This window comes from Megachile rotundata, chromosome 4 (genome assembly GCF_050947335.1).
Source record: "Megachile rotundata isolate GNS110a chromosome 4, iyMegRotu1, whole genome shotgun sequence".
Taxonomy (NCBI): domain Eukaryota; kingdom Metazoa; phylum Arthropoda; class Insecta; order Hymenoptera; family Megachilidae; genus Megachile; species Megachile rotundata.
In genome coordinates this window covers 15012825-15039124 of record NC_134986.1, presented here as the reverse complement: position 1 = coordinate 15039124, position 26300 = coordinate 15012825, and the positions used below count along the sequence as shown (strand labels likewise).

General features: G+C 36.1%; 2 protein-coding genes across 4 annotated transcripts in view; one reads left to right on the top strand and one right to left on the bottom strand.

Moving 5' to 3' along the window:
• The window catches only part of uzip (beta-pore-forming protein unzipped), a 31513-nt gene extending 19750 nt beyond the window's left edge, over positions 1–11763 (top strand). For both annotated transcript variants that reach the window (XM_003703956.3, XM_012286754.2), the window contains exons 2-5: positions 5372–5570; positions 6811–7199; positions 8658–8992; positions 9269–11763. In XM_003703956.3, coding sequence (XP_003704004.1) covers positions 5372–5570; positions 6811–7199; positions 8658–8992; positions 9269–9767 — 1422 coding nt within the window. In that variant the 3' untranslated portion in view covers positions 9768–11763. The remainder of the gene's footprint in view (positions 1–5371; positions 5571–6810; positions 7200–8657; positions 8993–9268) is intronic.
• Miga (mitoguardin) overlaps positions 1–13096 on the bottom strand; it is a 40144-nt gene extending 27048 nt beyond the window's left edge. Inside the window, exons 1-4 of one of the 2 annotated variants that reach the window (XM_076531214.1) lie at positions 12750–13096; positions 12409–12559; positions 12125–12268; positions 4889–4955 (exon numbers count right to left, since the gene is read on the bottom strand). In XM_076531214.1, coding sequence (XP_076387329.1) covers positions 4889–4955; positions 12125–12268 — 211 coding nt within the window. In that variant the 5' untranslated portion in view covers positions 12409–12559; positions 12750–13096. The remainder of the gene's footprint in view (positions 1–4888; positions 4956–12124; positions 12269–12408; positions 12560–12749) is intronic. The other variant, XM_003703992.3, reaches the window with a different exon arrangement.
• Between the last annotated feature and the right edge of the window lie 13204 nt (positions 13097–26300).

The window sequence follows — 26300 nt, the reverse complement described above, 5'->3', positions numbered from 1 at the left end:
TGGGAAGTGGGGAAAGGGGGGAATTGGGGGGATTTGGGATTTGGGGGATTTGGAAATTGGGGGACTGGGGAATTTGGGATTTGGAAATTGGGGAATTTGGGATTTGGGGGATTTGGAAATTGGGGAATTTGGAAATTGGAGAATTTGGGATTTGGGGGATTTAGAAATTGGAGAATTTGGGATTTGGGGGATTTGGAAATTGGGGAATTTGGAAATTGGAGAATTTGGGATTTGGGGAATTTGGAATTTGGTGAATTTGGGATTTGGGGAATTTGGGATTTGGGGAATTTGGAATTTGGTGAATTTGGGATTTGGGGAATTTGGAAATTGGGGAATTTGGGATTTAGGGGATTTGGAAATTGGGGAATTTGGGATTTGGAGAATTTGGAATTTGGGGGATTTGGAAATTGGGGAATTTGGGATTTAGGGGATTTGGAAATTGGGGAATTTGGGATTTGGAGAATTTGGAATTTGGGGGATTTGGAAATTGGGGAATTTGGGATTTAGGGGATTTGGAAATTGGGGAATTTGGGATTTGGAGAATTTGGAATTTGGGGGATTTGGAAATTGGGGAATCTGGGATTTGGTGAATTTGGGATTTGGTGAATTTGGGATTTGGGGAATTTGGGATTTGGGGAATTTGGGATTTGGTGAATTTGGGATTTGATGAATTTGGGATTTGGGGAATTTGGAAATTGGAGAATTTGGGATTTGATGAATTTGAGATTTGGTGAATTTGGAAATTTGAAAATTTGAGATTTGGGGAATTTGGAAATTCGAAAATTTAAGAATTGATGAACTAGTGAATTTGAAAACTTGGAAATCTACAAACCTTCAACACAAATATTTAAATTTCTAAAAATCTGTAACTTCAACTATTTAAAAATACATCAACTCCACATGAACCTACTATACGTAATGCATCGACACTAATGTGATACTAATTCGATGTCCCAATAAGCAACGACATTCATCGTAACATTGATTCCGCGAATGAGGGATATTGGTCGAGATTCCCACCAAGATATCCCATTTTCTAATTAAGTCACGACAGCCTAATTATCGGAACAATAGTACAGCAGTTCTAATTGGGGAACTGGAGAAATAGAGTCATTGAAAGTATTCGAAGTTGAATCCTATTAGAAGCTAAAATAAGAGCAAGCCTATCATCTCATTGCATAAATGATAGTCATTAAAACGACTGTAAATTGAACCGCGGTGTACTGTTCAAGTTAAATTGATCTCAAATGGAAATCCGATACTTGATAATTTCTTAATAACATTGCCACTGAATTCGAGTGCACGGAATAACTCGTGATTGAACGATTAGAATGCGTTCGGTAGTCGAGTGCTAGTTGTGTTTAGAGTTTAGAGTGCGAGTTGTGTTCTTATTGTGCTCGATAGTTGAGGGCACTTGATATTAAATTAGAGTGCGTTTGATGTTAGAGAGCGTGTAAGGTTTAGGGTGCACTCGAAATTAGAGTGGTCGGATATTTGGAATGCTCTCGAAATTAGAGCGCTGGGAATTTAGAGTCAATTGGAAATTAGAGCGCTCGGAATTCAAGGCGCACTCGAAATTAGAGTGCTTGGAATTTGGGGTGCGCTCGAGTTTAGAATGCTGAGAGTTTCGCGCACTCGGAATTAGAGCGCTTGGAATTTGGAGCGCTCACGAATTTAGAGTGCTTGGGATTTGGAGTGCGCTCGGAATTAGAGCGCTTGGAATTTGGAGCGCATTCAAAATTACAGTGCTTGGAATTTGGGGCGCACTCGAAATTACAGTGCTTGGAATTTGGAGCGCACTCGGAATTAGAGTGCTTGCAATTTGGAGCGCACTCGGAATTAGAGCGCTTGGAATTTGGAGCGCACTCGAAATTACAGTGCTTGGAATTTGGGGCGCATTCAGAATTACAGTGCTTGGAATTTGGAGCGCACTCGGAATTACAGTGCTTGGAATTTGGGGCGCACTCGGAATTAGAGTGCTTGGGATTTGGAGCGCACTCGAAATTACAGTGCTTGGAATTTGGAGCGCACTCGGAATTAGAGTGCTTGGAATTTGGAGCGCTCTCGAATTTAGAGTGCTTGGAATTTGGGACGCACTCGAATTTAGAGTGCTTGGAATTTGGAGCGCGCTCGAAATTAGAGTGCATGGGATTTGGAGCGCACTCGGAATTAGAGCGCTTGGAATTTGGGACGCACTCGAAATTACAGTGCTTGGAATTTGGGGCGCACTCGAATTTAGAGTGCTTGGAATTTGGAATGCACTCGAAATTACAGTGCTTGGAAATTAGGGCGCACTCGAAATTAGAGTGCTTGGAATTTAGAGTCCTCCGTATGTTTGCAACGCACTCAATATTAGAGTGCCCATATTTAAAACTTCACCCATATTAAAATCCGCCACATTTAAAGTACTCTTAACATCGCAACCCCAAAAATAAAATACCCACAATATCTCAAAAATGTTGCACTTAGAATACACATATCAAACGAACAGTAGCAAACATCCTAAATATCCTGTTTGCAAGAAATTGCCAGTTCTCCTAAAAATACCGAACGCATTTTCATCGAGTGCATTCGAGAACTTCTCCACGTTGGAATTCGTTCGAGTGCACGTACTACATCGAATCTAGTTCCGATCGTTGTAGGTGATGAAACGTTTCCGTTCCCGCCAGTTTACGCGGATGTTGGTATTGTTCGTGCAGTGATCGAAAAAAAGAAGAGAGAAAAAAGGGTTCGATGCAGTAGATATCGCATTGTGTGTTCTACGTGGAACGCTAGAACCGGTGATGGTTGGTCAAGCACGTTGAATGACTGGCAATAAAATCCCTGGCCTGTTGTTTCGACGCCGAAACAGGAATAGCTCGGCTTTCGAGGCTTGTGTTTTCCGCAAATCGAACGTATGAAGTCGTCGGGATTTACCCCTGATCGACTCGAATTACCTGATAGACTTTCTTAACACAGAAAATTTCATTTCGTTATCGTCGAATTTATTTCAGGTCCTAAAGTGTTTCACTTTATTTCAAAATTTAATTTGAGATAAATCTTAATTAAAAATTGTGATCCTAGAACGTTTCTTAAGCGAAATTGATCCTGGTCAGAATTGCTTGGAAGGACAAACAGATGCTCTTTTGTCCCCCGGGATAAAGCGTTACGCTTTTGTTCAGCTTTTTACCCGGCAAAGAATGCCCACCTTTGTGATCTCTTTCACCCGCGAAAAGTGGATTACGGATTTTGCAATTTGGAACCACCCCAACGAAACTTAGCCAACTCGGCACTCTTTCCGGCTAATTTAGTTACCTTTCCACACCTGATCCTTATCCATTCAATTTATCTAAATTACTTTATCGTTTCATTCAATTCGCAGCTTTCTTTCGATTTAAATTGAAATTACACGCATAAATCTCTGGCTCGCCGATTACACGGCTTACATTCGTCCGTTGATTCGAAGTGCAACCGAACGGAATTCTTGAATCAAGAGCAAAAAGCAAACGCAGTGGGGCACCAACGTTATAAAATAAGTGTATTATCACGTAAACGGATATGCCACGGAACCGTTACAGTAACTTGTATCGGAGATATACCGGCTATATACACTGGCGCTCTAACTGGCGCGTTCGCGTTTCCACGAGATCAGATTCTTCCTGAGGAAACTTTTTTCCCCCATTTTTAATATTAATTTAATTGCTGGATAATTATAAACCGGATTGTAACTCAGAATTCTTAGGATACCTCAAGTAAATTACTGTAATTTGTTGGGCAAGTTTCAGAAAACAATGTTATCTTTCTTGTAATTATTGATATATATATTTTTTTTTATATATCAATATATGGAGCATATTATTTTTTTTAGAGTAATGAGAATTTCGAATATTCAAATATTAAATAGAAAGTCAAATTTCAATTTCGAAATTATTCTAATATTTGAAATAGTTGGTCTGTCACTATTTTTTTTTATTTTGTCAACGGCGCGCGGTCACCCATCTTAAGGGAGGACCGTGCCCAACGTAGCTTAACTTCAGTGCTACGAGAACCGGTAAGCGTACGTGGCTAAGGCCGTTGACAAAATAATATTAATTATTTTTGTATAAAAATTTATTCTATAAAAATATACTTCTGTATATTAATATACGATATTTATTTAATAATTTCATTATTGTTAATCATTGAATTAATAAAATATACTAATGATTTTGCTGTGTGCAATTGTCATGTAGGATGTCCACTGCTGTTTTATTATAAACAAGTACTTCCTACTTTTATTACACATACGACAAAATTGTAACTATTCAACACAATTATAATTTGACTTCCTAACATGTACGATAAACAAAAAAATGATCTTAAACAATTTAATTTTATCCTGTACAAATTTAATTTATAAAATGAAACTAAGTATACGAATAAAGTATAAAGGAACTAAATGAAATTTTGATACAGTATAGAAATAAAGAATAATATTATAATATAAATATAAAGAAATAAAATTTCGCAAAAAGTGGATACGGTGTATAATAAAGATGTTTGCATCAATTTCCCAATATTAATGTCAGTTGGACAACGTTAAACGACAGAAACAAGAAACCGTTTCGATGCTATCACAGAAAAAGTCTCGCTCGTTGCATTGGCGAGTTGTGTTTCGTTTCGCCGGCATTAACTGAAGCGAAAACACACGAGCCAGGAGAGAAGCAAGGTAGAGCACGAGATCCAGTTATACTCGGGCTGTGTTAAAGATACGCTCTGTAAGCAGAAACATAATCGCAAAGAGGAGAGATACTACTGTTACAAAAGTTAAGGTCGCTACAACACGGCACAACCAAAACGTTACGCAATCCTTTAGTATTAACTTCCTATATACGTATTCGTAAACTATTCTTTTATTTGAAAACTACACCTTTTGTCAAGTCGACTCTGTCCATCCATTTCTGCGCTCCCTTTCGTCGGGACAGATTTGAGCAGTACTGCAAGGTATTAATAACCATTGTATTAATAGTGGACACAATTTTATTTATTTATAGAATAATTTTAGTTGCAAAAACTACTCGGAGTTATGGGGTCGGGAGTTAAAAATAGAATCGCATACCGAGACACCGGTTTGTAAATTTGTGAAAGAAAAAATTTTTTCCGAAAGAAGAAGTTTTTTCTTTAGGAAAATATACCGCACTTATATAGTTGAAACGACTTCTCCACAGAAAGCAGAGAAGAAGCTGTATCTCAGTGTCTCAGGTTACCATCTCTAATTAGCTCGCTGGTATCGTAATAACGATCTCGTTAGAATGTCTCTTCTCCGTTTACCGCGTTCAACCCTCGCGAAATTGAATTTCAACGATTACGAAAAGAGCGAACATTTATGGAGCGATTTCTTGTGAAATTTCAGATGTATTGGCAAAGGATATATCTCGCTGTGGGACTGATCGGTGTCCTACTGTTATTTACCAACGCAGACAACAGTGTACACATTCTGTCTAAATATCATCAGTTGATCACTTCGTCCACCCTCAATTGGTTACCTCGACAGAACTATGATTCGTCCAAGGAAATTGTGATTGGTGGGTTCGAGATCGAAGAAGCTGAAGGTATGTACTGTTAGGGGAGAATGAGATCAAGTTTGATGCATGAATGTGGCGATATAGGCCGAGAATTATTTATTAGGTTTGTGAAGATGATTTTTGTTAATGTTGTTAATGTTAGATCACTTTTCTTCGTTTCTTTTCAAATTTACGAATTTAAAAATGAGATTCGAAATTTAAAAAAAATTTTAATGAACGTACATTTTAATATATTGGAATGCATTTGAAAATTTTCAAATAAATATGTAAATGATCAAATACATAAATATATAAATTTCTGGGCCAATGATCATAGCAGTCGAGGCCTTTGTCAATCAGTCAATAAATTTCTAACTTCTCAAGTACACGAATCAACAAGTTTATAAATCTGCAAATACTTCAGTAATACTTCAAAAATTTCTAACTCGAGCCTACAGACCCTTAAATCCCTAAACTAAAAAATTTCTAATAGTCTAAATCCCTAGATTCCTAAATCCTTAAATTCCAAAATTTATAATAGTCCAAAGATCCTTAAGATTTCTGAATCTCAATATTCCTAATAGATCAAATCCCAAAATTCCTAAGAGTCAAAATCTTCAAACTCCAAAATTTCCAAAAGTCCAAACTCCATATTCCTAAGATTCAAAATCTCTAAATTTCCAACAACGCACATTCCTAACATCCTAAGTCCCTAAACTTCCAACAATCTCCTAAATCCCAAAGAGTCCAGCCATCAAAATCCAAAGCAATCTACCTCGGTCGTTGACTCTGTAAAACCTAGGGACCCTAAAAGTCTGAATGCGAATTACCTCCACCTGTAAACTCCCTCGAGTCGTAGTTTTAGTAACTAATTGATAGGACTTCAGTCCCAAAATTTGCAAAAGTCCAAACTCCACATTCCTAACAACCTACCTCCCTAAATAAAAAAATTCACCTTCCTAAGCTCCTAAATCCCTAAGCTTCCAACAACCCCTAAACCCCAGCCATAAAAAACTACAGCAATAGTCTACCTCGGTCGTTGACTCTGTAAAACCTAGGGACCCTAAAAGTCTGAATGCGAATTACCTGTCGCGTCCCTCGAGTCGTAGTTTTAGCGACTAATTGGTAGGAGTGTCTCGTCAGACAACCTCGAAGTCTCGACGGAACGAAAAGACCGAACCGTCTCGTTTCCAGCGAACGTTGTCTGGTTTCCGCGAGAATATAATTGTTTCGGGCGACGAAACAGCCGAGGTTCGCGTCATAATGACGGGTTTTTTCTTTTTTCCAGACGACTCGCACAACAATCAGGCGGAGAAGTCGGAAAGAAAGAGACCCCTGTACGTGTGCCGGGTGCTGCACACCACAGTTTGGGTGGCTGGAAGCCAGAGAGGCGACGAACGACGATGCACCGTGACGATTCACGGCAGCGTACAGTCGTACGAGGCGTACGAACTGCTGGAGAACATGGACAATGCGGCCCGCGTCAACTGGGAACACTGGGACAAATACAAGTCCACCCCCATCGGTGCCGTGGCGACATCGGAAAAGATGTTCGTCGCGAGACACGCGGTGCACAATGGCAAAGATGAAACCCACGACAAGACTACGCGGTTCACCCATTATATAGGAACACTCAGTTCGAGCGACAATCTCGGCACCATCAGCTACGTCAAAGATGTAAGTAATTGCTGTGTCTACGCTCGGGGTCTTCTCTTTGCAGGGGAAGAACTGCCGTTTCCGTTAATTGTCTCGCTCTTTGTGGACACTGGGTGCTTTAAGGCCCCTTGCGAGTCAACAATATTGTGGACGTTAAAGACAAGCGAATGCAGTGGGGAGTAGTTTAGGGAAAACGGCAATATAGGAAGGGAGACACTGTTTAACCTTTTTCATCTCTGACTTTAAGAATTCTTGAATGTTGGAGTAGGCTAGTCCCCTCGTTTACGTATTGTCAAATTCTCACATTGTTGGATTGCTGAATTTTCTAAATTAACTGCTTTCCTAAACTCTGTGGTGTCTTCAAACTTTTATGTTTAGAAATTTACAAATTTGCCAGGCATAATTTCTGAATTTCTGAATTCCTTAGACGCGTAATTGATATATTCTCGAATTCCCTAGAAGTGTAATTGATGTATTCTCGAATTCCCTGGGAGCTTAATTCCCAAATCCCCTAGGAGCGTAATTTCCAAACCCCGAATTCCCTGGGAACCTAATTCCCAAATCCCCAAATTCCCTAGAAGCCTAATTTCCAAATCCCCAAATTTCCCACGCCCCTAATTTCTAAATCCTCAAATTTCCCACGCGCCTAATTTCCAAATCCCCAAATTTTCCACGCGCCGATTTCCAAATTCCCAAATTTCCCACGTCCCTAATTTCTAAATCCCTAAATTTCCCACGCCCCTAATTTCCAAATCCCCAAATTTTCCACGCGCCGATTTCTAAATCCCCAAATTTTCCACACGCCTAATTTCCAATTCCCCAAATTTCCCACGCGCCTAATTTCCAAATCCCCAAATTTTCCACGCGCCTAATTTCCAAATCCCCAAATTTCCCACGCGCCGATTTCCAAATTCCGAAATTTCCCACGTCCCTAATTTCTAAATCACCAAATTTCCTACGCCCCTAATTTCCAAATCCCCAAATTTCCCACGCGTCAATTTCTAAATCCCCAAATTTCCCACGCGCCGATTTCCAAATCCCCAAATTTCCCATGTGCCGATTTCCAAATCCCCAAATTTCCCACGCCCCTAATTTCCAAATCCCCAAATTTCCTACGCCTTTAATTTCCAAATCCCCAAATTTCCCACGCGCCGATTTCCAAATCCTCAAATTTCCCACGCGCCGATTTCCAAATCCCCAAATTTCCTACGTCCCTAATTTCCAAATCACCAAATTTCCTACGCCCCTAATTTCCAAATCCCCAAATTTCCCACGCGTCAATTTCTAAATCCCCAAATTTGCAACTCTTCAAATTCCACAACCCAAAGTCTACAAATTCCCAAATTTGATATAAATAGATTTCTCCAAAGTATCCATCACTTCCCGCAACAAGTACGTGGGAGTAGTCACGCACCGTGCACAGGTTCACAACAGCGGTACCACCTCCTACACCGTCGTAATTATTTTCCTGTTACCTAGGATGGCACCGAAGGATCGGCTAAATCCGGCGACGTTCTCGTGGAAACTGAACCGATTTACTACGACCTAAATAGAGTGAAATTGAATTGGCCTAAAAAACGTGTGATGAAACATACAGCCCATGTACTGGGCGAGGCAACGATCACCAATAATGGACAGGAAGCTGCGAACATGGCGCAAGCTTTCGGATACACTTACAAGCACTCTGTATACTGGAGTCAAGGACACGCTATTCTCAAAGGTCTAAATAGCTCGATTACCTTAACGAACGGCACCTCTTTGCCGAAGATAATATGGGGTACCACGGAGACCACTAATCGTACTGATGTGTACACGTGAGTATTATCGTATCTTCAAGTTGAAGAAAAATCTTCAAGGAGTTTTAGATTTTATGTAATTAGATCTTCTGAAAGAACCTACAGATAACCCTTGTTATCCTATTGATATTTTCAACCCTTAAGTTTTTACATTTTTAAAGTTCCAAATTATAAAACTCCTAAATTTTCAACTTCACAAATTTTCAGATTTCTAAGGTGAAGATACTTTAACCTAGTCAATATAAAAATTAATCAGTTTTTCTGTTCCATCATTGATTGTATTATTTTGAACAGGGTGTTGATATACCTGGAACCCGGCACTGGAGTGAACGTAACCTTGAGGGCAAACTACACCGACATGGAGGTACCCTATTCTGGAACCCTGATATCCCATTACGAAGACGGCGAGACAAAGTCTCGAGTGATAAGCGGCATACGCAGAGAGGAGAGCATGTTCGATATTACACCGGAATTCGGGCCTATCTACTTCCTCAGTAATTACAGCTTAGTTCCTACCACCACCGTACCGCCCACCACGGAAGCAACAAGTACCACCCCGTTACCGTCGACGGTCAGCAAGGATATTCATAAACAGAAGATGGATGACGATGATCACGACGAGAACTTGATAGTACCGCCGAAGAAGTCGGACATATCTAATATGCAGAGCGACGACGGAGGACCGTTGTCGTTGAAGAACAAGGTAGACGCTTCGCACTCTGGAACCTGTTCGTTCCGACTGAACGCGATGTTCATACTTTCGTTGACGATGATCGTCCATAAAGTCACGTGAAATCACCTCTAAGAGATCCATAATTCCCAGCGTTGCAATAGTAATATATTCTGTAGAACAGTATCGAAAGAAAAGATTAACGTACGCTCACATTACCATACACACTCTACACACTCTACACGCGTAAGATAAAAAGAAAAAAAGAACAAAAAAAAGACAACCAAACCTGAGACGTTGCTGTAATTATTTCGTACATAGCGACTATGGCACGAAATAAAAGCCTCCTTGATTAAAATTGCTGATTGTCGGACTGCGATATCAGCGCTGACATGTGCTTGCCTTTCGAAAACATGAACTTGATATTTAATGCGTACGTGTACATGTCACGCGTGTGCATTAACTGTCAAGTTTTCTTCAATGCAAATTTATATATACAAATATATATATACATGAAATATATATATACACATATATATATACACGTTTAGGGTAGTAAAGAAAGAGAAAATGAAAGAAAAGGATACCTTAACAATGAGCTAGACTCATGAGAATGTTAAGTACAAGCGATTGCAGCCAATGCATATGTTAACAGGTGTATTGTTAACATTACCTCTATATTGTTGAATAACTGAGTGTAACTATTGACATTCCGTCTTTACTAATTCCGCTGTGAATCGATTTTCCAGCTAAAACTATTTTATGCCTTCGCAAAGTGTAATTCTAGACCTTCTAGAAGACTTTAAAAAGCTTAAAAAGAGAGGAAAAAGAAAGGAAACAATACGGTAATACCTTCTTTGAGAATCGTGTTCAGAGAGTTAGAATTTACTGCAAGTATTATCTCGGGCAACTAGATTGTAATGAGAAAAGCGAAATGAAAATGAAACAAGGGAAAAAGATGCGCGAGTTAATGCAGTTACAATATATATATTTTTGAGATTGCAGTATAATTTTAGAAAAGTGTAAAATTTATAAAGGTGTAGCGAGTAAGAATTCATAGAGTACGGATGGATGGGTACAGATATCTCTTTAAAACTATTTTAATATCACAGTTTAAATGAAAATCTGATGAATCAGGATTCAAGATGTTACTTGAAAAGAGCTATATTTTCTAAATTATTAATGTTTCTAGCTGCTGAGAATGATTAGTTCTACAGTGAACGTGTAATCTAGCAATTCTTGTGTACCCATCTATCTCCGATGTAAAGTGATAGGGCTTGGAGATTCCTAGAAAATAACTGTTAATGGAAATTGTAATGGTAAAGGAATGCATTATTTTAATTTGTATAAATACGTTAATAATTTATAAGATACATTTCTTTGGTAAGCAAACGAGAAATATGGACTTATTGAATTTTGTGCTTGATTTAAATATTCTTAGTTTGATGCACAAGGAAGAAAATAATATTGTCATATGTTCTTAGAATTCCGATAATATTTTCTTGCAAATTTACATGTATATAGTGTATTTCTATATTCTTACTAGATGTAATTGTTATAAAATTATTTAATCATTTATAGTTCTTTCCTGACAGTAATTAATAATGTACAATTATAATATTTTATTACATTGTAATGTCAATGAAAATATTGTGAAAAATTCATTTTACAAACAGATGTCCATGGGTTTCTAATATAATATTTATCGGAGTAAGCCTAATCACAAAAATGTGATATTCAGTAAAATTTTATGTAGATGTAAAAAAAATGTGACATATTCTGTTAAATAATTTGTTAATTATCATAGAAAGCAATAATTTGTTGCAAGATTGGGACATGCGAGTTCTAGAATGCTGTGTGTTTAAATGAAAACAGAAGAAAAAGTAGATAGAAAATGCAAGATGCGATGTTTAATACTGTGAGCAATATTTTCTCATTGTGAATAAAGCGATGTAATGGATCTAGCCCAAAATAACTGAATAGTATGTTTCCAGGATAAAAATAATGAAAGATATAGGAAATCTATATATTTGGACAAAGAATTACTGCTTATTTTTTAGTTGCTTCCTCATATTACTGTATGCCTTTGAAAGTGTTAATAAAAATTCCAATGTAAAAATCTGCATTTAACAATATCCAGGATTATCCCTGATTTTTACAACATTTTCATTTTGTAGATATATTATTTATGTATAATCTATCATGCTGTACATTATTGTGTAAATATAAATACTATATATACATATGCATCTATGCGTATATAAATATATTTATCCTCCAATAATTTGTACCTGCATATATGATAAACTCTTTATATTCAAATATACATACTTATGTCATTTCATTTTTAATTTTTAATAAAAAGATACTGATGTCATGTACTGCCAGGATCACAACTAAATTCTATTTTTCAAGCATAAAAAATGTTATAGGATATGTGACATATTATAAAACTATTATTAAAATGATACATGACTCACCAAGAACTCCATATTGCTGTGGTGTAAGTCTAACATCACCATCTGGACCTCCAGGAACAGAGGATATAAGCGATGCCCGATCGCTAATGTGGCTCCTGCTACTTGCTTCACTTCTTCTTGCCCACGATACTTGGGATAATGCATCTATGTAAAATAAAAGTACTTATTAAAAAAGTATTTTAAATACCATACCTTCTAATAAATTACAGTCTTATGCTTCAGACTAATTAGAATACTTTTTCATTATCAATGTATAAGGTTAATCTTTTATATTGTCCAATTACCAAAGTTAGAATTCTTCGCGCTTGCAAATCTTTGTTTTAAATCTCTCACAGGTCTTCTTGAAGGAGCAAGAGGATGTCTTCTCCGTCTTTTTAAAAACTGTGCCAATCCTCCTAATAGCAATGATCCTCCAGTAAGACAAATAATAAAAATCTATGAGAAAAAGCAGAAGATATTAGGATATCATTAAATATTATTATTATATAGTAAGTTTCACATAAAATTCCTGCATAATTACTTTTCAAATTACACATAAATATAAAATTAGTAAACAACTATGCGGCATTACTTTTAAATATTATGTAATATTAAAATTATCGGATGTAAATGTATTTATTCTAACCTCTAAAAGGGATACTTGCTTTTTGAGTTCTGGATAAATTTATCGATGGCAGTGAAATTATGTAACGTTTATACAATGTGACTAAAAATTGCTGTGCATTAGAAATAGACATTGTAAACTATCTTCGTTACAAACAGTATAAACGAAGATTTGAACGCGGTTCAAACCAAAGAACAAACATTAGTTTCGGAAGGAACACTGCCACTGAAAATTCATTTGTGCGGTAAATATTCAAAGTATGGTCTATTACTATATTCATACAAGATGTGCAATAACAGGGGTGCAAATATAGTCGCCTGTTCATTCATTACATCATTTTGCGGTTGTAAATACAAGCTAAAGAAAATACAGCCAATGAAACCAATGAATGTATTGATAATATGATAAGTCAATGTCTCCTGGCGGGTATTTCAACCTTTTAAAAATAAATTTAAATAAAACCGAAGATGCTTTACACTTTTATGCATACAGAATAAATTTTTATATAAATAATAAGCATAAGGTAGAAGACATTTTTCATCGTTGTAAAAAATTACTGACAATATAGGGATCTAGGGATATATTGGGATCCAGAAATATAGGATCTAAGAATATAGGAATACATATAGACCTCGAAGCAAGGCACACATTAAAATAAAAAAATGAATATTTCGGCACTTTAAGGACGTAGTATGGTTCCTGAGGCATTTAGAAACAAATTTCTATTAGGGTTTGATGCGTTTTGATGCCTAATAAAGCCAGAAAATCAATTTTTGTCGAATTCGGGTCCAAACCGGTACAGTTGGCGCCATCTAGCGGCGAGCGGCGGAATTACGAAAAAATAAAATTTCGATTTTCTCCAAAAGTAGGCAATTTTACGTATTTCTGAGGGTCAGAAATTGCTCTGCGACCTCTCTAGAACCTATATAATGCCACAAGAACCGTCTCAGAGCGCTAAAAAAGAAAATAGAAAAATAGTCCAAAACATGGACTAAAAAATTGGCGTCCATCTAGCGGTGAAAGTTGGAACTACAAAAATATAAAAATGCGATTTTCTCGAAAATTAGCGAACTTTGAGTACTTCTGAGGCTCAGAAAGCGTTATGTGATCGCATTAGAAACAAAATAAAGCAATAAAAGTTTCCTGAAAGCTTTAATAAAGAAAATAAAAAAAATGTCATTTTATGGAGAAAATTTGTGGCGCCATCTAGCGGCGAGACTGTGAACTAAACTGAAAAAATGTATGTCCGAACACGCGTTAAGGAAAAATATAAAAAGTAATATTTCGCAACTCTGACGACGTAGTATGCTTCTTTAGACATTTTAAAGCAATTTTTGTTGAATAAGTTATTCGTTCTTTTGCCTATTAAGCCCAGAAAATCAATTTCTATTTGACCCCTTAACGCGTATTTGGACATACATTTTTTCAGTTTAGTTCACAGTTTTGCCGCTAGATGGCGCCACAAATTTTCTCCATAAAATGACATTTTTTTTATTTTCTTTATTAAAGCTGTCAGGAAACTTTTATTGCTTTATTTTGCTTCTAATGCGATCACATAACACTTTCTGAGCCTCAGAAGTACTCAAAGTTCACTAATTTTCGAGAAAATCGCATTTTTATATTTTTGTAGTTCCAACTTTCACCGCTAGATGGACGCCAATTTTTTAGTCCATGTTTTGGACTAATTTTCTATTTTCTTTTCTAGCGCTCTAAGGAGGTTCTTGTGGCTTTATATTGGTTCTAGAGAGGTCACAGAACAATTTCTGACCCTCAGAAATACGTAAAATTGCCTAATTTCGGAGAAAATAGAAATTTTAGTTTTCCGTAGTTCCGCCGCTCGATGGCGCCACCTGTACCGTTTTGGACCGAATTCGACAAAAATTGATTTTCTGGCTTCATTAGGCATCAAAACGCATCAAATCCTAATAGAAATTTGTTTCTAAATGCCTCAGGAACCATACTACGTCGTCAAAGTGCCGAAATATTGCACTTTGCATGCGCAGTAAAATTAACATAGGCGGCTCATGTACGTATCGGAATGCTAACACAAAATGATTAATTACTTGTTACCCGAACATAATTTATGAACTTTTATCATCGAATCATGTAAATAATGCATAGCTGACCATTCCTCAATTATAAAAGTGCACAAAATATATTCACAAAACGTGTAATTAATTATTCAAAATAATCTCGCGTATACCGCTTGTCACCGTGGCTGGCCTTAGGTTATTAGTTAATAACTAAATAATTTCATAAAAAATCTGAAAAAGTATGATACGGGAAAGTAGCTGAGGGATCACTGAACATTCTTTTATCATAAAAGTGCATAAATTGTGTTAAGAAAATGTGTTATTAATTATTTCAAAGTAGGTCATGTGTACGATGTATTCCGCCGACTTCGTGTTGGATATTAATTAATAACTAATTAGTTACAATAAAAATGTGAACATACGTGATATGGGAAAGTAGCTAGGGAGTCACTGAACATTCTTTAATCATAAAAGTTCATAGACTGTGCTCAGAAAGTGAGTAATTAACGATTTTGCATACTCATTATCGTGTATATTTCCCTTGCGCGCCGCCCGCGCATGCCACGAAGGAATAATTACCGAAAAATCATATCCCCGTAGACCAGTGTGGGCGGTCATGAGATTTTATCTCACGCGAGAGCTTTATGCACATGCGTCAGATGACGTCACAGCTTGCTGCCAATGCCGTACCTAGCCGGTACACGCAATGGTGACTGATGAGGGCACCTTAATGATCCTACATAATTTTTCAAAAATTCCTATAATTGCACTGTAAACTATGAATGTAGAGGTTGGGTTAGATTACATTAGGCTGGGTTAGGTTAGTTATTGTATATATGATTGTATAAAACTATACAACTATATGTATGTGTATAGTATACAATATTATACAAATTATAATCGTAGCTCTTAGCTCGGTATAGTTCTTTGAAGATTTTTTAAGGCCTTCAGAGAACTATACCAATTACCAGGTCACACCACGTGGAGGTGGCTACGATAGCGACCCACCCTAACTCCAAATCCCTTCCTCCCTCCAAATGCAACCTCATTTATCAGAAGGATAAATGAGTTCTAACTCTACATAGCTCATAGGCTCGCATATACAAGTTCTTTACCACAATCCAGTAAAGAACTTGTATCACACGCACACACACACGTACATTAACTTAATACTAATCGCAAGGGATCCCACACACGCACGCTTAACTTATTCTAAACGCCGCACGGTACCTCTCATTCTAAGATTGCACTCAAATAATCTATGACGAATTCAAAAAGCAAAGGGGAAGCTAAGAAAGTTAGAAGAACTTTCGCAAAGAAGCTAAGAAAGTTAGAAGAACTTTCGCAAAGAAGCTAAGAAAGTTAAAAGAACTTTCCGTGAAAAAAGGGGACCATTATTTTTCGCCAAGCGAACCTTGCTTTCCATGGGTCAAAGGGTAGTCCATAGTGACTTACGTGAACCACGACGGCAAAGATGAACCGAAGATACCTTTGGCAAGAACGAGTGATACACCCCAGTTGGCGGAGGGTTCCCATTTCCCCCAGCGCTTTCGCGTCTTACTACAGAGAGGATACCCAGACCGTGATGCCCCTTGGCAGAATGGCGGCGGGTCGGGGAGGCACATCAGAGTATGAGAGGTGCCAACCCCGATCCGCCCCGCCGGGCAAAGAATATCACTCGCGCTACACCGGCACTTGCAGCTCACCTCTACCGCGTGTTCACAGCGCTATGAACCCCCAATGATCCACTTGGGCGCAGAACGATTGACAAAAAATAAGTGGGTATACTACAAGCTAACGCGTACAAAGTTTGAGAATTGAGAAGATGAGTGCAATTTAGAATGAGAGGCACTTACAAGGACCCACCCGCCCTGCCCACGAGCACACTTAACTTAGAATTAACGCACGCATACAATTAGCTTAAAACTAACGCACGCATCCCTCGATGGTCCCTCGATGAACCCTCGATGGATGTCTTCAATGATGACCTATTTATTACCTACAGAATAATTAGTCGTAACAATAAAAAGAACATGAATCGTTAAAATAAAAACCTGAAACATACAAATACAATTACGACACATATGAATAAATAAGTTGCTTACTTAAAATTAAAACCTGAAACCTACAAAAATGATTAAGACAAATATGGAACATTGAAAACACTGACATAAAATTAAAGCCCTAAATGTGCCTTTTGTTCCAAAATTGCACTCGTATAATGTAAAAGTAAGTAAAGAAAAGAGTAAAAGGAGAAAGTTGGAAGAACTTTCTTTTAAGTTTAAAGCAACTGTTAATAAAAATGATAGGTTACTACTACAAACTAATATCTAACAAGTTAAAAAATTGTCATCAAGATGAGTGCAAGATAGAACAAAAGGCACTTACAATTTGCGCAAGCTTTTCGTTACATATCGTAACGAAAAACCTGCGCCCGAGCCCACCCTTCCTCCCACAAGCTCGGAATTAGAATAAAACTAATGCACTGAACATAACTTACAAAAAATTAAATTCTGAAACAGACAAAAATTTGTTAACATAGAAAATAAGGCAAAGGAGTGAAATATTTTAAATAAAATCGTAGCTCTCAGCTCGGTATAGTTTTCTAAAGACTAAAAAATCTTTAGAGAACTATACCGATTACCGGGTCACACCACGTGGAGGTGGCTACGATAGTGACCCACCCTAACTCCAAATCCCTTCCACCCTCCAATTGCAACCTCATTTATCGGAAGGATAAATGAGTTCTGACTCTACTTAGCTCATAGGCTCGCATATACAAGTTCTTTACCACAATCCAGCAAAGAACTTGTATCACACGCACACACATACATTAACTTAACTTAATACTAATTGCATGTTACCTCACACACATACGCTTAACTTATTCTAAACGCCGCACGTGTACCTTTCATTCTAAGATTGCACTCGAATAATCTATGACGAAGTAAAAAAGCAAAGGGGTAGAAAAGAAAGTTAGAAGAACTTTCTACTAAAAGAAAAGAAAGTTAGAAGAACTTTCTACAAAAAGAAAAGAAAGTTAGAAGAACTTTCTGTGAAAAAAGGGGATCAGTATTTTTCACCAAGTGAACCTCGCCTTCCATGGGTCAAAGGGTAGTCCATAGTGTCTTACGTGAACCACGAGACAGAGATGAACCGAAAATACTGATGAGAACGAGTGACACATCCGCGGAGGGTCTCCCATTTCTCCCCGCTTGCGTTTGAAGCAAGTCTGACCGCAGAGAGGAGACCCCTGCCGTGAGGCGGCAGATCGAGATGGTTCATCAATCGATCGGCCCCGCAGAGATGTGTCCCTGGCGCTACACCAGCACTTGCAGCTCACCTCTGCCGCGTGTTCACAGCGCTATGAACCCCCAATGATCCACTTGGGTTCGGGACAATTGACAAAAAATAACTGAGCATACTACAAGCTAACGCGTACAAAGATTGAGAATTGTGAAGACGAGTGCAAGTTAGAATAAGAGGCACTTACAGGGACCCACCCGCCCGCCCACGAGCACACTTTACTTAAAACTAACTTAAAGCTTAATCCACTTAAAACTAACGCATGCATCCCTCGATGATCCCACGATGATCCCACGATGATCCCACGATGATCCCACGATGATCGATGTCTTCAATCTTCGTGTATAATATTCACATATGATATGAAAGTACCCTTTAATCCTCATTAAAAACCAATCAAATAACAAAATAATATAGTGGAAGAAATAAAATGGAGAATAGTCTTGAAAATTTCAGAACAAGAAATAAAATATCAAAGAGACTTGAAAACTTCAGAGCATGAAATAAAATAGAGCAGAGACTTGAAAACTTCAGAACAATAAATAAAATAGCAGAAAGTCTTGAAAACTTCGGTGCAGGAAATAAAATAGAGCAGAGACTTGAAAACTTCAGAACAATAAATAAAATAGCAGGGAGTCTTGAAAACTTCTAACCAAGAAATAAAATAGAACAGAGACTTGAAAACTTCGGTGCACGAAATAAAATAGTGCAGAGACTTGAAAATTTCGGTGCAAAAAGTAAAATAGCAACAAAACCTGAAATCTTCAAAGCGAAAAATAAAATTATTTAGAATTTGAAAAACTCTGTGATCCCACGATGAAATGAATAGGTCCTGCATCCTATACTCTCACACACTCACTCATACTACAATACATATTATAAAATCCCTAACTGTGCCTTTTGTTCTAAAATTGCCCTCGTATAATCTAAAACTTTGTAAAGAAAATGTTTAAAGAAGAAAGTTGGAAGAACTTTCTTTTAAGTTTCGAGCAATTGACAATAAAAATGATAGGCTATAACTACAATCTAATATGTAACAATCTAATTTGTAACAATCTAATATGTAACGAGTTAAAAAATACTAAAGATGAGTGCAAGTTAGAACAAAAGGCACTTACAATTTGCGCAAGCTTTTCGCCACATGTTGTGACGAAAAACCTGCGCCCGAGCCCACCCTTCCTCCCACAGCTCGGAAATAATGTAATTTAGATATGAAATTGAGAAGTTATAATCGTAGCTCTTAGCTCGATATCGTTCTCTAAAGTTAATTTCGTGAAAAATATTTAGAAAACGACATCGATTACCGGGTCACACCACGAGGAGGTGGCTACTATAGTGACCCACCCTAACTCCAAATCCCTACCACCCTCCAATTGCAATACCTCATTTATCAGAAGGATAAATGAGTTCCGACTCTACTTAGCTCATAGGCTCGCATATACAAGTTCTTTACCACAATCCAGTAAAGAACTTGTATCACACACACACACGCATATATTAACTTAATACTAATTGCATGTGATCTCACACACATACGCTTAACTTATTCTAAACGCCGCACGTGTACCTCTCATTCTAAGATTGCACTCGAATAATCTATGATGAAGTAAAAAAGCAAAGGGGTAGAAAAGAAAGTTAGAAGAACTTTCTGTCAAGAAAGGGGATCAGTATTTTTCGCCAAGTGAACCTCGCCTTCCATGGGTCAAAGGGTAGTCCATAGTGTCTTACGTGAACCACGAGACAGAGATGAACCGAAAGTACTGGCAAGAACGAGTGACACATCCGCGGAGGGTCTCCCATTTCCCCGCCGCTTGCGTTTGAGGCAAGTCTGACCACAGAGAGGAAACCCCTGCCGTGAGGCGGCAGATCGAGATGGTTCATCAATCGATCGGCCCCGCAGAGATGTGTCCCTGGCGCTACACCAGCACTTGCAGCTCACCTCTGCCGCGTGTTCACAGCACTATGAACCCCCAATGATCCACTTGGGCGCAGAACGATTGACAAAAAATAAGTGGATATACTACAAGCTAACGCGTACAAAGTTTGAGAATTGAGAAGATGAGTGCAATTTAGAATGAGATGCACTTACAAGGACCCACCCGCCCTGCCCACGAGCACACTTTACTTAAAACTAACGCACGAATAAAATTAGCTTAAAACTAACGCACGCATCCCACGATGATCCCACGGCGATCCCACGATGATCCCACGATGATCCCACGATGATCCCACGATGATCGATGTCTTCAATTTTCGTGTACCTATGCACATTTCACACATTATTCATACTACAATAATATTAAATATGAAAACTTCAGAACCCGAAAAAATGAGAAAAAATTCAAGAACATTAAAAAGCAAAATAAAAATTCGGTCCTGTCAGAAAATAAAAGCTGAAAATAAAAGTTGAGCCTGAAAATAAAAACATTTACACATTTAAAAAACGTAATTGCAACTGCAACTCCATTTCAATTACACAAATTAAACTTTCTAAAGACCCTACATGTGCCTCTTGTTCTAAACTTGTACTCGTACAAGGTAAAATTATGTGAAAGAAAAATGAAGGAAATAAAAAGAAAGTTTGAAGAACTTTCTTTTATGTTTCAATCAATTTACAAGAATACACTATTGAATTAAAAGTAAAACTTGTGAAAAATTTTTAAAATGTAAAAAGTTGAAAAATTGTGAAAGTGAATGCAAGGTAGAACAAGAGGCACTAAAAAATGCGTAAGCTTTTCGCCACAGATTGTAACGAAAAACTTACGCCCGAGCCCACCCTTCCTCCCACAAGCTCGGAATCAACATGAAACTAATACACTCAATATTTTAACTTATCAAAAATTAAATTCTGAAACAGACAAAAATTTATTAGCACAAAAATTTGGAAGAGAGAACAACATGATAAATTAGTAAAAATTAAATTCTAAAACAGACAAAAATTACTGAAACAGAAATTTGAGAAGAGAGAATAATGTAGGAACTAACGAAAAATTAAATGCTGAAACAGATAAAATTTTATTGACATAGAAAACTAGGCAAAGGAGTGAAATATTCTAAATAAAATCACGAAATAAAACCGTAGCTCTCAGCTCGGTATAGTTTTCTAAAGACTAAAAAATCTTTAGAGAACTATACCGATTACCGGGTCACACCACGTGGAGGTGGCTACGATAGTGACCCACCCTAACTCCAAATCCCTTCCACCCTCCAAATGCAACCTCATTTATCGGAAGGATAAATGAGTTCTGACTCTACTTAGCTCATAGGCTCGCATATACAAGTTCTTTACCACAATCGAGCAAAGAACTTGTACCACACGCACACACATACATTAACTTAATACTAATAGCATGGGGCCCCACACACATACGCTTAACTTATTCCAAACGCCGCACGGTGCCTCTTATTCTAAGATTGCACTCGAATAATCTATGACGAACTCGAAAGGCAAAGGGAAGAAAGTTAGAAGAACTTTCTACTAAAATAAAAGAAAGTTAGAAGAACTTTCTACAAAAAGAAAAGAAAGTTAGAAGAACTTTCTGTGAAAAAAGGGGATCAGTATTTTTCGCCAAGTGAACCTCGCCTTCCATGGGTCAAAGGGTAGTCCATAGTGGCTTACGTGAACCACGAGACAGAGATGAACCGAAAATACTGGCAAGAACGAGTGACACATCCGCGGAGGGTCTCCCATTTCTCCCCGCTTGCGTTTGAAGCAAGTCTGACCGCAGAGAGGAGACCCCTGCCGTGAGGCGGCAGATCGAGATGGTTCATCAATCGATCGGCCCCGCAGAGATGTGTCCCTGGCGCTACACCAGCACTTGCAGCTCACCTCTGCCCCGTGTTCACAGCGCTATGAACCCCCAATGATCCACTTGGGTTCGGAACGATTGACAAAAAATAACCGAGTATACTACAATCTAACGCGTACAAAGCTTGAGAATTCAGAAGATGCAAGAGTGCAAGTTAGAATAAGAGGCACTTACAGGGACCCACCCGCCCTGCCCACAAGCACACATTACTTAAAACTAACGCACGCATAAAATTAGCTTAAAAGTAACACATGCATCCCTCGATGATCCCTCGATGATCCCTCGATGATCGATGTCTTCAATCTTCGCGTATACGCATTTCACACATTCACTCATGCATACTACAATATGTTACAATAAACGCAACTTAAAACTAACTTAAAATTACTTAAAATTAATGCATTAGTTGATGATATCCCTCGAAGGAAGTCTTCAATGATGATCTATTCCTTACCTATAGAATGCATGCAGAATTCATGCTAACATTTAAATTTATATTAACATTTTCGGAATAAAAGTGAAATAAAGCTCGAGTCGACTCGATAAAAATACGCAAATAAAATACAATATAACTTGGGAAATATATAAATTAAGAGAAACATGAATCATTAAAATAAAAACCTGAAACATACAAATATAGTTGAGACAAGTATAGATCATTACTTACATAAAATTAAAATCTGAAACAGACAAAATGTAATTAAGCACATATGCAAAATTGAATAACTTACATAAAATAAAAATCTGAAACAGACAAAATGTAATTAGACAAAATAACAAGTTGAATTACTTACATAAAATAAAAACCTGAAACAGACAAAAGTAGTTAAGATAACTATGAAACAATAAAAATTACTTTCATAAAATAAAAATCTGAAACAGACAAAATGTAATTAGGCAGATACAACAAATTGAATTACTTACATAAAAAAAAAATCTGAAACAGATAAAATGTAATTAGACACATATGAAAAATTGAATTACTTACATAAAATAAAAATCTGAAACTGACAAATATTTATTAACACAGAAAATAAATTACTTACTTAAAATAAATTCCTGAAACTGACAAATATTTATTAATAAAGAAAATAAAATACTTACTTAAAATAAATTCCTGAAACAGACAAATAATTATTAACATAGAAAATAAATTACTTACTTAAAATAAATTCCTGAAACAGACAAATATTTATTAACACAGAAAATAAATTACTTACTTAAAATAAATTCCTGAAACTGACAAATATTTATTAATAAAGAAAATAAATTACTTACTTACAATAAATTCCTGAAACTGACAAATATTTATTAATAAAGAAAATAAAATACTTACTTACAATAAATTCCTGAAACAGACAAATATATTAACATAGAAAATAAATTACTTACTTAAAATAAATTCCTGAAACAGACAAATATTTATTAACACAGAAAATAAATTACTTACTTAAAATAAATTCCTGAAACTGACAAATATTTATTAATAAAGAAAATAAATTACTTACTTAAAATAAATTCCTGAAACTGACAAATATTTATTAATAAAGAAAATAAAATACTTACTTAAAATAAATTCCTGAAACAGACAAATATTTCTTAACACAGAAAATAAATTACTTACTTAAAATAAATTCCTGAAACTGACAAATATTTATTAATAAAGAAAATAAATTACTTACTTAAAATAAATTCCTGAAACTGACAAATATTTATTAATAAAGAAAATAAAATACTTACTTAAAATAAATTCCTGAAACAGACAAATATATTAACATAGAAAATAAATTACTTACATAAAATAAGTACCTGAAACAGACAAATATTTATTAATAAAGAAAATAAATTACTTACTTAAAATAAATTCCTGAAACAGATAAAAGTAATTATGACAGAAAATGGAAGGAGCAAAAAATGAAATCTCCCTTTATTCGAAACGAAACTCTTGAAAAATCGAGATCATAGGCTTTAAAAACCTTAAAATCCGAAATAAAAAGACGTAGAGATTAAGAAACCTCAAAACTTGAAATAAAATCAGGGTACTCTTTGAAAATCTCAAATTTGAAATAAAAACCTAAAGAGATTAAAAATTTCAAGACCGAATTGAAATGACCAGGTGGTCCAAAGACTTCGACGCTCGAAGTAATATTGTCGCATGAAATGAAAGAGAAACTGAAATCAAAGTACAAGAATTAAAAACCAATCAAAAAATAAAGTTAGAGAGAGGAAGGAATAAAGTGTTGAAAACTTTGAAGCTAGAAATAAAATGAGATAGAGTATTAAAGGCCCTATCAGTGAGTACAGGATGCAGGACACACACCATTCACACACTCACGCATACTATAATACATTCTAAATGCCCTACATGTACCTCTTATTCTAAAATTGCACTCGCATATAAAACTTTGTAAAAATTGCAAGAAGATAGAAAAAAAAGTTGGAAGAACTTTCTTTTAAGTTTGGAGAAATTATTAAAAAAAACTACAAAAAATAACAAATTATTACTACAATCTAATACGTAAGTTAAAAAATTGTGACAAAGATGAGTGCAATTTAGAATAAGAGGTACTTACAATGTGCGCAAGCTTTTCGCCACATGACGTGACGAAAAACCTGCGCCCGAGCCCACCCTTCCTCCCACAAGCTCGGAATTAATGTAAAACTAATGCACTGTACATAACTTACCAAAAATAAAATGCTGAAATAAATAAAAGTTATTAAGACAAAAATGAATGATTTCATTACTTACTTGAAATAAATATCTGAAACAGACAAGAATAATTATGACAATTATGAAATATTGAATTACTTACATAAAATAAAAATCTGAAACAGACAAAATTCTATTAATACAGAAAATTGTGGGAGGAGGAGGAAAATTTTTCTTTATTTCATACAAGAATTTCAGAAAATACAAAACGCAATGAAAATTGCGGATTTGAGAAGACAACAGAATTTACCAAAGAAGAAACACTAAAACAGACAAAAATTTATTAAGACAGAAATTTGAGAAGAGAGAACGTGATAACTTACCAAGAATTAAATTCTAAAACAACCAAAAATAATTAAGACGCATATAAAAAATTCACTTACTTACTTACAATAAAAATCTGAAATAAACAAAAATAATTAAGAAACATATGAAGAATTCACTTACTTGTTTAAAATAAAAATCTGAAATAGACAAAAATAATTAAGACGTATATGAACAATTCACTTACTTACTTGAAATAAAATTCTGAAATAAACAAAAATTTATTAACACAGAAAATTGTGGGAGGAGGAGGAAAATTTTTCTTTATTTCATAGAAGAATTTCAGAAAATACAAAACGCAATGAGAATTGCGGATTTGAGAAGACAACAGAATTTACCAAAGTAGAAATACTAAAACACACAAAAATTTATTAAGACAGAAATTTGAGAAGAGAGAACATGTTAACTTACCAAACAATAAAATCTGAAACATACAAAATTTTATTAACAAATAAAATTGTACAAGAAGAAGTGAAACAACCCTATCCAGAAACAAAAAACACAATGAAAAATACGAATTTAAAATCAATCAACAATAAAACAATTTATTCAAAATCAATTCCTGAAACAGAGAAAAATAATTAACACATAAAATTCGGGGAAATTAAAATCGCGAAGGGATATACAAATCTCGAAGCTCGAGATAAAATCGCGAAGGGATATACAAATCTCGAAGCTCGAAATTTAATCGCGAAGGGATACAAAAATTTTTAATTTCGTAATTTAATCGTAAAGGGATACAAAAATTTTTAATTTTCTAATTTAATCGCGAAGGGATTCAAAAATCTATAATCTCGTACTGTAATCGCGAAGGGATGCAAAAATCTCTAATTTCGAAATGTAATCGCGATGGGATGCAAAAATCTCTAAATTCGAAATGTAATCGCGAAGGGATGCAAAAATCTCTAATTTCGTAATATAATCGCGAAGGTATGCAAAAATCTTTAATCTCGAAATGTAATCGCGAAGTTATGCAAAAATCTTTAATCTCGAAATTTAATTGGGAGGGCATAAAAATCGCGGGTGGCTTTGCTCGTAAAAATTCGAGCAAAACGATACATTTCGTATCGTTCAAAAAGCACATGTAAAATACAAGAAAATAATAGCGAGCATAGTGACAAATGACTGTCCATCCTAAGATGGACAGCCATTAATAGTTCCCCTCTTCTTTGGCAAATTTTGCCGGGGCTCTTCGGCATATAGCCTCTTCTCTCTTCGGCAAAGCCTCACAAAAATCACTCGCGAAATTTTACGGTAACTCGGACATTCTTAGTTTTCACTTACATAAATTCTCAATTTTGCTATCAATCTCCATAAACAGATAGCCTACAATTTTATAGAAATAAAATTGCAATACTATCCATTTATTTCGATCGATAACAAAATCGAA